Source organism: Lithobates pipiens, unplaced genomic scaffold, assembly GCF_037356315.1.
Source record: "Lithobates pipiens isolate NorthernLeopardFrog02 unplaced genomic scaffold, aLitPip1_a1.2 Scaffold_27, whole genome shotgun sequence".
In the NCBI taxonomy this organism is placed as follows: domain Eukaryota; kingdom Metazoa; phylum Chordata; class Amphibia; order Anura; family Ranidae; genus Lithobates; species Lithobates pipiens.
Genome location: NW_027507788.1, coordinates 168,521,646 through 168,533,734, shown reverse-complemented (window position 1 = coordinate 168,533,734; position 12,089 = coordinate 168,521,646). Strand labels below are relative to the sequence as shown.

The 12,089-nt window shown below is 41.4% G+C and overlaps 1 protein-coding gene across 1 annotated transcript in view; it reads right to left on the bottom strand.

Annotated features, from left to right (window-relative positions):
- Positions 1 to 765: 765 nt before the first annotated feature.
- ADAMTS8 (ADAM metallopeptidase with thrombospondin type 1 motif 8) overlaps positions 766 to 12,089 on the bottom strand; it is a 58,487-nt gene continuing 47,163 nt past the window's right edge. Inside the window, exon 9 of the mRNA XM_077457872.1 lies at positions 766 to 10,021. Within this exon, the coding sequence (XP_077313998.1) occupies positions 9,286 to 10,021 (736 nt within the window). The 3' untranslated portion in view covers positions 766 to 9,285. The remainder of the gene's footprint in view (positions 10,022 to 12,089) is intronic.

The following is a 12,089-nucleotide window of genomic DNA, read 5'->3' as shown; positions in this document are numbered from 1 at the left end:
CTGTGTGTCTCCCAGAAGACAGTGGGGGGGGGGGGGGGGGGCGGATGGAAGAAGGGCCAGACATGGTGTAGATCACCATGCAGTCTGCAGTGATCTATGCCCGGAAGTGGGAGAAAATACCTCGATTAGACAGGGATCTGCTCCCCCCTACCCCTGAAAGGTGCCAAATGTGACACCGGGGGGGGGGGGGTACGAATCCGATCAGTGGAAGTTCCATTTTTGGTTGAAAATCCTCTTTTAATAAAAGTTTTTTTGCATGATCAGTCATATTTTCAATATTAAAGCCAACATTTCACAAGGGTCAGGGTATGCAAACTTTTGAGCACAACTGTATATACAGTATCTCACAAAAGTGAGTACACCCCCTCGCATTTTTGTAAATATTTTATTGTATCTTTTCATGTGACAACACTGAAGAAATTACACTTTGCTACAATGTAAACTAAGTGAGTTGTTTACATTGTACAGTATAATGTAAAGTAGTGAGTGTACAGCTTGTATAACAGTGTACATTTTCTGTCCCCTCAAAATAACTCAACACACAGCCATTAATGTCTAAACCACTGGCAACAAAGAATACGATATAATAAAATATTTACAAAAATGTGAGGGGTGTACTCACTTTTGTGAGATACTGTATAATGTTCTGGAGATTTTAAGTAACTTTACAGCCAAAGATTGTACATGTGTGAAAAAAAATAAAAAAATTGTTCTAGAGCAGAAGTGGTTAAGTGATAAAAATGAACATGCTGCAGCAGCCATAGATTTTTCTACAAAATTAGAGTTTTATTGAAATATGTTACATTATCTAAAACAAATAGCATTGTTACAGACACTTGGAGGATGAATACATTCTAGACTTCTATATCACCTCATCATTCAGTGGTGACCACTGAGTAACTCAGACTTTACTATCAGAAGAAAGGCAGCCAGTGGGATTAAGATGTATCACATTTATTGGCAGATAAAACTGCATCTTTGATGCAGAGCTGATTATCAGATCCAAATACTTTATTGGTAGAGCTCAAGTTTTCCCTGAGCTGCCTCCTTAGCTTTTCTAGAACAAATTTGCTCCAACAAGTTGAAAGTCGTCATCACACATCTACTACTGCAGAAAATGGGCTGCTCACGTTTTCTTTGTCATAAAAATATGGGCACCTGTCATCAGTACACTTAATATCTGCTTAGCATTTGGAAATTTCCTGGCTTTCTTCATAGCTGAGAAGCCAAATATCTCAGAAACATTTCAGAGGAATGTCACACAAAGTTTGGGTTGTTTTTTTTTAGAAATTTTACCTACCATGTGGATGCAGCATCGTTCCCCTGCCTGCACTCTAGTGAGAGCTGAGTGATCATGCACTGCTGATTGCTCAGTTCTCTGTGAGCAGAAAGCTTCTGGCTGTCAGTCACCAGCTATCTGCTCTGCGATCACTGAAGCAGTGTGCTGTGGAGGGGGCGGGGCTGCTGTCTCAGGCTCTCTGCAGGTCACTGAGAGGCTGAGCCAGGTGCCTGTGCAGGCTCCTGGGTGGATCCCGACCATATGGTCGCAATCTTTCCCAACCTGGACCGGCTCTGTAACAGCAGCCGACAGCGGGCTTAAGCCCGCTGTCAGCTGAAAACTGGTCATAGGAGTGCAGAAGAAAATGCACTCCTGTAATCCATAGAAGTACAGCAGAACAAGCTTTGGCTGTACATCTCCTTTTAGGCTGGTCATTCACCGTGCAATCTGATTGTACAATTTCCTTTAGACCTACCAATAACTTTGTCATGGTGTGCCATCCTGACTGATTACAAATGAGTTTGATTGTTTATGTAGAGCAGCGGTCATCAACCCTGTCCTGAGGGCCCACTAACAGGCCAGGTTTGCAAGATAACTGAAATACATCACATGTGATATCATTTGCTGCTCAGAGATTGCAGTATTCTAGTCTGCATCTCCCCGAGATAATACATAAAATCTGGCCTGTTAGTGGGCCCTGAGGACAGAAGTTGATGACCACTGATGTAGAGCATTTACTACATAGTTTCGGTAGATATAAAGGAGGATGTAGAGCTATTATAATAACAGATTGTGGCTGGGTATACACAGGTTTTTACATAGAGTTTTTGAATAAGTTATTGGTGTAAATTTCTACATTCCAGTGAGTACACTAAGCACTGGTCGTCGTTAATGGCTGGCCTAGGACTCACAAGCAATAGGTGGAAGTGTCTAAGTTGTGTCTATCCTAGGCTTATTAAATTAGTTGCAGCGTTCCCTTCCCATCAACTTCATGTTGAAGAGGCAATATATCACCTCTTTTCCACAAATGTGAGTTTCTGGTAACTGTTAAAAGAGAAGTATGGCCAAAGGTTTTTTGGTCATACTTCTCTTGTGGGTCACAAAAGTGCACTTGAGTTCTCCTGTGACCCAGAATCAGCGGATCAGCGAAGTCCAACAACACAGTCACCGCTCTCTGCTCAGAGCGAACTGAGTGATCAGCGGTCATGTGATCACTCAGTTCTGGGGCTTCACACTGATGAGTATGTTGTTTTTTTAATGACCCCAAACTTGTCCTTTAAGTGCATTTTAAGACTTTTATCTTTTAGTAAAATATTTACATTTTTTTTCACAGCTGTCCCCTCTCTTCTTTTTCTGTAAAATGTATAACTGAAGATCCAGCAGTAATGGACTGTGGAGAATAGATTGGATAAGATTTGTTTGGCTGGTGGCCCCAAGTTTTGATTCTTCACTATTCAGTAAACTATTAGAGCAGGATCCAAAGTCGGTGACACACGGTGGGTGTTGTAAAGCTATCTGCATTTCGTTTAGACTTGCTTTTACAGCACCTGGCAGGGGAAAGTCATCCAGCACCATTTCCATTCTGCCTTTGAGGTGTCATGTGACCAGATGTTGACAGCCACAAAAGAAATTGTGCTCAGCAGTCAATGAGGCACCATGGCACAGTTTGCAAGCTATACATTCTTCAGAATGCAGAAACCTGTACCTAGGCTAGTTGGCTTTGTTTACCCCCTGAGACAAAGGCTCCCTGTCATCACCTCTGATTGTCCTTCCCTTAGAAGTGAATGTATAGTAGTTACTGATTTGCATGTTATTTTCATGTTAAAGATGCCTGAAAAAAAAAATCCCAGTGCCTTTCTGACACTAGAAAATCTAAGTGGGTGTCTGGAAAACACTAGAGCCATCTGATAAGGGTTTACTGGAAATTGGGGAAAAACAACACCCATTTATAAGGTGCCTGAATGTGAAGGCTTTGTAATGAGCAATTCCTATAGCCTGACCCCTAGTGTCAGTACATCTGCTCTGGCCACACCGCCTTACACGTGTATTCCCATATTTGGCAGCCTGTTTGGAAATTTGCACAGAAGTGCCACATGTTTTACAGCTGTTGTCCATAGGAACAGAGGAACCACCCCAAGAACACTTATCTAATATTAACCATTGCACCAGAAGAAAGATCTGTTGTATCTGTAAAGGTAGTGTAGGACCTAAAATGCTGTCAGCTAAAGCACAAGGACACTGGGGTGCCATACTTAATGCCCCATTCTATAGATTAATTCAATTTTTTTTAAATTCTTATAATGATAAATGCATAAGCTGTATACGGCACAAACCGTCTTCCTGAAGGAAAATGCTTCCTTTGTACTCTAGATACAATTAATTACAACATTATTCAAAGCAAATTGTGTCATCTGTTTTTTTTAAAGAGCAAACAATTTGATTTGTGACAAAGTGATATGTCTTACGATACAGCACAGCAAGGGTCACACTGTAACTGTAACGCATACTTGGCAAAGAAGAGATCAAGATTCTTGCACAACAAATCTATTTTAGTGTTCCCAGTAAATTCACAACAGCAGCCTTTAAATGTGAGGTACTGTAAGGGAGCTGCGCTGAGAAGCCATCTGCCGCCAATCAAATTGTCTGCCCAATGTTCTCCTGTGGAAAGTAAACACATTATGAGAAATATGAAAAGAAAGCACTGCTTCTGCTCAGGGCACCCTTAGTGGATTGACCATCTATCAGACCAACATACCGATAAGGCTCGCGGGTGAACACATTATCAGTGGTGTCTCCAGGGTAAGACATGATCCACCCAGTGTTAAAAAGGGGGCAAATATGAATTGGCCCACCAGGAGAGGGCACCCTGCAAGTAACAGAGTGTTGTGAGACTGTAAAAAAGCTCATACTTCAAAGCCCCCGTACACACGGTCGGACATTCCGACCACAAAATTTGTCTGATTTTTTCAGACGGATTTATTCCGAAGCTGGTGTTGCATACACACGGTTGGACAAAGTTGTCGGAAAATCCACTAGTTCGGAAAGTGATGACATTCGTTCATTCCGACGGGACTACGTTCAGGCTAGTAGCCAATAGCTTTTCTCTCGTACTTTGATCTGAGCATGCGTGGCACTTTGTCCGATCGGAATTTTCTACAAACGATTGGAAAAAGTCACACAATTCGATTTTCTGACAATATGATCCGATCGGACCTTTTCCGTCTGAATTATCGACCGTGTGTAGGGGGGCAAAAGACCTCTGGTGCTCCATAAGGCCAAGAGATCCCTTTTAATTATATATTTTTTTAGTTTGAGCTACTTGTGTGACCTTAAAGCTAACCTCCAATACAAAAAAAAAAACACTAAACTTTTTGGAGATACAGCACCCAACAAATAACTTACCTGTAATTAAGTAGTCCATATGTCCTTCTGGCTGCCAGTTATTATAAAAATTAACTCTTTGGTGATGCCAGATTAGTCATCATTCACCCCCCTTCTTTTCATCTCCCCTTATCTAGTTACAGAATGCAAGGCATTCTGTAACTAGACGAGTGTAAAGATAGGGTGGATGAATGATAGGATCTCCCTTCGTCCATTTACAAAACACCTTGCAAAATCTGCAACAGGGAAAACAGACCACAATAAAATTCTGAAAGATGTTCTATTATTTCCCCCATTTAAGCTAAAAAAAAAAAGCATGTCTACTTTTGTCTGTGTTGCTGTTGGAGAGATCCCCCTTATTTCCTGTTTCTTTGGGACAACCTTTGTGAAGGATTTTCTTCAACAGTCTCCAACAGCAGTAAAATGTTCTAATCCTTATTCACTATCCAAAACTCAAACAGAAAAAAAAGATGTGGCTTCAGATGCACTTTAAATATGCTTGGTCATATTTTAAAATATATCTAGTATTATATTTGAATATTATCTATTCTCAGTCCTGCTCATAAAGCTACAATGATGCCAAAGTCTTTAGGTCTAATGGTTGTGATGTTGCCCAAAACATAAAAAAAAATGTCCAGTATAAATAATTAAACCTTAGCTATTTTCAGTCCTGTTCACGTATCTAAAACAATGCAATTTTTTTTTAGGTCTATTGATTGTGATGTTTCCCAAAATTCCATATGTTAGTCAGGCATCCTCATGAGATGCAATGTAAAAGTAAAGATTAAATCCCCCCCCCTTTTCTTTTTTTACAAAAATGGCTGGGGCCCATTCAAGTGATCTGTACTCTCAGCCAGCTAAAACAGTCCTATATTCAATGTGGCAAAAGTATTGGAAATACCACATATAATCCAGGAGCTGGGGGCAGAAATCAATTTTGTTGTCATCTTTTTCGTGCCAGATTGCAGATGAATAATGATAAAAATTCTTGCCAAGCTGTTATTTCTATGATGCTGTTTTCCTTGAATTTGACCTGCTTAAAAGTCACAATAAATATCAGTGGATATAAATGCCAGGGAATTGGAAGAGCTCTTAGGAGAGGCTACAGATTGAGTAAGAATGAAGAGAGAAAAAAACAGCTTCAACAAGAAACAGTCGTTTTGTATATGAAGCAGCTGCTCTTGTCTTCTCTCTGCTGGCCTCAGGAGTCACAGGCAAACATCCCACATGGACCATTTAACAATAAAATGGCTTGCAGGAATATCAAATAATAACATGAACAGGTGGAGGTTTGTGGCTTGGCCTTGCAACTCATAAGAAAACATCTATTTTTCTTACCCCCCAGCTAGCAGAAACCTAAATTTTCCCCACCCTTGGTCTGCCAGAAGATACAGAAGGTATAGAGCAGGCATCGGCAACCCATAGCACACAATGCCGTTTCTCCTGGCACCTGCTGCCATTGGCTGTAATTGACAGCTTACTAGGCTGATCTGAGGCCTGAAGTGCATGCATTGGAGGTACACCTGTTTTATGCACTAGTTAGTATTTTTTTGCAGTCAGAGTTGTACAGCTAATAGAAAGTTAAACTTAATCATTATCATATAATAATTTATGAATTTAACTTGCTATTAGTAGGACAACTATTGAAAGCAAACTAAGACTACAAAGCACTGTCGTTTACTGGCATGTTGGTTGTCTAAGGCCGCGTACACACGGGCGGATTGTCTGCCCAACTTAGTCCGCTGAACCGTGTTTCAGCGGACAATCCGCTCGTGTGTGGGCTTCAGCTGACTTTTTCAGCGGACAGTCTGATGGACTAAGTCTTTCGGAATTTCCGTAATTTTGTCCGTCCAAACTTGGTTTTGTCCGTCCAAACTTGGTTTCAGCGGACAGTCCGCTCGTGTGTAGGCAAGTTGGATGGACTAAGTATGGCGCATGCTCAGAAAGGATTTACACGGCCGAAGGTTGCATTGCAGTGTATTGGACGTCGTTTTTCTAGTCCCGTCGTACGTGCTGTACACATCATCGCGCAAGCTTTCAGCGGACTGTCTGTTCATCGTGTGTGGTCAAGTCCGTTCATTCAAATGTTGGACGGACTGTCTGTCGGATTGTCTGACGAACTTAGTTGGGCAGACAATCCGCCCGTGTGTACGCGGCCTAGCGCTTGTGAACAGGATACTTAACTCCAGCTTTGCAATCACTTTAAATATAACTATTTTCTTTACTAATATATGTAGCCGCTGCTGGCGCTGTATAAACTATATGTAGCATCGGATACATATAATATATGGCACTGTGTTCGGGCAGAAGAATTATGACTTTCTGTCCCTTTTCTGGAACAAAACTGAGGTGGGCTGAGCAGTGCTCAGCCATTCAAAGAAAGTATTTTTATGAATACAAGGTTTCCTCTGAGGTAGAGAGGTGGGCAGATGATGTCCCTATCTCCACCCCAGACATTCAGAAGCCTTGTTTTCATTAATAAAATACAAGGCTTCCTGTGAATGGCTGAGCAGTGTTCAGCCCAACTTGATTTTGTTGCGGGAACAGGATGGGAAGTCCATGTTCAGCTGCTAAAAACTGAACACTACTAGGTACCTCATGCTTCATATGGTTTATACAGTGTTGCTAGTGGCCGCATGTATTAGTAAAGTTAATAGTTTGGGACAGCTTAAAGTGGAACCTTGGCTCCAGTGATGCAATGTCCTGAAGCTCCCCTCTGGCCACTGACATCTTCGAGCATCAGGATTCTGGGTATCGAATGCCAGACACTTTCATTGGCTGGGCGGAAGTCACATCTCTCCCATGCATGAGTTCAATCGGCTTCAGCAGGGGTGGACAGGCGCATAGGTCATTTTAATGCAGAAGCGACAAAGCGTGTCTCTTCTGCATTAAAAATCCTGCCTGTTTGTCCATTTTTATTTATGACCTGAAGTTCCACTTTAAGGTGGGCCTGGGGCAGCTTAAAGTGATAGCATTCCTGGAGTTAAGCTTTAATGCAAAGAAATTTGAATGATTTGAAGCTTATCATATCAAGACTGACATAATGAGATTTTCTGGAAATTCTAAAAGTGAGCCAAGTAGCAAAACCAGATATGTTACTTCCCAACTTCTTTGTGCTATGGTTCTATATTTTCTGATATCCATATCCTTTGAACTGTGCTGGTAACAATATAGTATGGTCCCTGGTTCCAGCACCATCCTCTCTTTTAGCTCAGTGCAGACACACACATAATGGGGCATCAGAGAGAGGCTGTACAGCACAGAAACAAGGAGACTGCAATGTTACCAGAAGCAATGCGAGAAGCAAAAGATTTAGGATTTGTTGATTATATAAAATGACAATGGCACCTTTAGTAGAACTTTTGGTGTTAGCAAGTGGCAAAGCATCCTGTACAGCATAAGCATTTTACTGTCAAACTTTATGTGTTGCATGGATGTTTTTTTTTAATGCCGTTGTTGCTGCAGTCTGTATATAGGCATTATTTAGGTTTGCCCAGAAATACACTATATGGCCAAAAGTCCATGTACCCCAACCATAACATCCACTGTTTATTATCTTGTTGGGCAGCACTTCCCAAAATCCTGGACATGTATAAAGAGATTGCCCCTTTGCAGAATAAACATTCCCCAGTCTTCTGAGAAGTCATTTCACGAGATTTTATAGTGTGTATGGAGGAAATTGTGCCCATCCATCAAAACGTGCATTTGTGAAGTCAGGTACTGATGTTGGATGTGAAGACTTGGCTCACAATCTGCATTCTAGTTCACCCCAAAGCTGTCCAGTAGGGTTGAGATCAGGCTCTGTGCAGATCACTGAAGTTCCTTCACACCAAACTAGTGAAACCGTGTGCATGGGGGCACAGTTATGCTGGAACAGAAAAATGCTTTCCTCCAAACTGTTGTCTCAAGGTTAAATGCCTTCCAAATCTGTTGTCACAAGGCTAAAAGCACAAAATTGTGCAAAATGTATCCTGAACTCATTTGGAAGGGCATCCACATACATTTGGCCATAGAGTATATGTGTATAACCAGAAAACAGCATTTACATCCATTCTGGTACTATTCCATAACTCAAACAATGCCCAACATGTTTGGGATAAATAAATGCTTATATGAAAGTTCATGGTGTATGATGAAACAGCAAGTTTACAAAACACATTTCCCTTCTATGGCACTAGCCTGGAGGAAAAGTACACTGAAATAATTATGCAACATGGTTTCAACATGCTACAACACAAAGTATGACCTTCTTGCAGAAGAAAGTACATGAAGAGCAATAGCTAACTCTTCTGAGCTTTCCTGGAAAAGGTGTTGAAAGACATAGAACATGGAGCTGATACAAAAGGTTACATATTCTCTAGTGAGGTAGATTTCTATCCTGAAACACGAAACGCGTCTCCGTTCTGTAGTTAGTCTTTAAGGCAGAGCAATATCCGCTCTTGTCATATAGTGCACAGTTGCTCTCATTGCTGCTGGCAGACCCTGTATTACAGTTTCACAAAGAGCACAGCTTTAGATCACACATCAAAGTCTTTTATCTCGATTGATCCAAGTCATCCATCTCTACCAGCAGCAATGGGGCTAATGTTTGTAGCTGCCAGGATTTTATCCACCCTGAAAGGTCCTCAGCATTCCTCTAGTTTACAAGGAGTCACAGACGCTGCAGGAAGTTTCTTTGGGTCACATTTATCATCTTCTGTCTCTTTTCCTGTATAGTCCACGCAGGATATCCTCTGCATCCTCATTCCTTCTCCGCAGCTTTGAGAGCAATGTGACCAGCCGTTTGCTCTCCACATGGGGCAGGGTAAGTCCCCACAAGCCCGAATGTCCTCAGGTCTGAGCTCTTGTGGACATTGATCTGAGGCCCCTCCATCCATGTTTCGACATTCCACTGTTCTTCTCTTCCACCCAGAACCACAACTCTTGGAGCATGGAGACCAGTCTCCAAAAAACCACTGAGCAGTTAGTAGAGGTCTGAGTGAGTGATGAGATACCTTATCCTTGGCTTTTTGTCGTCCATACGGCAAGTTCTTAGGCACAAAAAATGTGTATTTGATTTTGGGTGGGACGTTCTCACTAGCTACTCGAAGGATTTGTATTGTCAGAGGCTCAGGGAGAGGATGGAAGCTCTGAAGCCTCTCTAGGGTGGTGTTGGATCCACTGTATAATAAAACTGTTCCTCTTAAATGGACATCCTGTTCAATTGAGGAAACTAATAAATCCCCATTCAGAAGATAGCTCCCATCAGCTCTCTTGATTGCCAGGTAGATCCCATCATATACGATGCCACGGTGACTGCGCTGCTTCACGTCAATATTTGTGGCTCCAGCTGGAATGGTGACAATATCTGAATATCCATACCTGGGTCAAGATAAGAAGTATTTATTAATACATTCCAGACAATGGTCTCTATGTATGCCTATCACAGTACTGTTTACTACTACAACAGCCTTAACGTGACCCTATTGCAATTTTTTACCCTCAATACCAGGGCCATTGATATTTGTTTTCTTTGGGGTAGTTCAATCTTGGGAGCTTTGGAAAAAATAATTAGGCTGCTTTCAAGAAAATTATGTGTATGGCAAAATTAAGCTATCAATGGAAGGGGCATAAAACTCAAGTCTACTTGCTGTGTACATGGTAACATTTGGCACTGTCCTGGTACCTAGAAACATATTCTTTAATTACTATGCCACAAGCAAGAGTCTGATGCCGTGTACACACGGTCTGACTTTCCGGCAGAAAAAGTCAGACGGAATTATTTCATCGGATATTCCGATTGTGTGTGGGCTTCAGCTGACTTTTTTTTTTTCGAAAATTCTGACGGATCTAGAAATAGAACATGTTTTAAATCTTTCCGACGGAATCAATTCCTATCGGGAAAACCGCTTGTCTATATGCTGTTCTGACAGACCAAAAATGACGCAAGGGCAGCTATTGGCTACTGACTATTGACCTGCCTTTTTCTAGTCCCGTCGTATGTGTTGTACGTCACCACATTCTAAACAATCGGACTTTGGTGTGATCGTGTGTAGGCAAGTTTCAGCGGATTTCCTTCGGAAAAAATGTTATGCCACGTCGGAATTCCGGCCAGAAAAAGACCGATGAGAGCTTTTCATCGGAAAATGCGACCGTGTGTATGCTCCATCGGAATTTAGCTGTCCAAATTTCCGCCAGCCAAAAATTGATAGCATGTTCTCAATTTTCCCGATGGAAAAACTTTCTATCTGTAATTCCGATCGTGTGTATGCAATTCCGACACGCCAAAAATCACGCATGCTCAGATTCAACTACGAGACAGAAGCTATTGGCTACTGACTATTGAACTTCCTTTTTCTAGTCACGTCATGTGTTGTACGTCACCACGTTATAAATGATCAGAATTTGATGTGACTGTGTGTAGGAAAGACAGCTTGAGCCGAATTCCGTCGGAATTCCGTTGGGAAAACCATCAGAGCTTTTTCCAATGAGAATTCCGATCGTGTGTACACGGCATTAGAGTTTATTCTGACGGAAAAACCAGTTGTGTGTACGTGGCATAACAGGGGCAGGAGTGTGTAATGCACAGAATGCAGGGGTTGGGGTCCGTAATGCATAACACACAAATCAGTAGAGATGGTACAACATATATTACCTTTCGCCTCGAGCCAAAATCTCCCTAGATCAGACTCCCCCCACTACTAAAGATCTCCTCACCCCAGTACAGTTCTAGTGATCAGAGCAGAGTTAGGCAGCACAGGCACTGGGAAACCTGAGTATTTAGTGCAATCTTTACACTGACCACATGCCTAATACCAATAAACAATAATTTTTAATGATAGAATGCAAAATAGTGATTTTCAATTGAATTATAATTTGTCGAGGCAGAAAATCCAATCACATGTCACCAAATACCAAAATTTTGTTGTGTTTAATTATCAATTCTTAAGTTTAAGATTTTTTTTTTGAACTGATAAAATCTATGATTAAATATTTATTGGTAAATATATATAACTGGATTAACACTGAGATCTCCAACACTGCTAATGTCTGTAATTCAAGTCTGGGGGGGCTTGGGCGTTCTTGGAAAAGCTGCAGATGAGAGGTTATGCTCTTCTAGAAGTATCATACTTGCATCTAATGAGGCTTATACTGGGTAGAGACGCAGCTTTAACTCATAATATGTTATATGCAGCGTCTGAACCCTGCTCCTACATTCTGCTGTCAATTTAAGTGAAACCAAGAGAAGGAAATAGCTTGCAGATGTGAGTGCATCAATATCTTTCTTGGTCATTAAGTCTACATATTATATCAGTGAGTATATAGCAGGTTTATGTAGGCTTTTGTAGAACTGGTCATTCTGTTGGACCAGAAGTTAGCAGGCTAAGGAAAAACTGACAATTCCTCATTCAGGAACACAGAATGCCTCCAGCATATTAGAGCTTGTCAC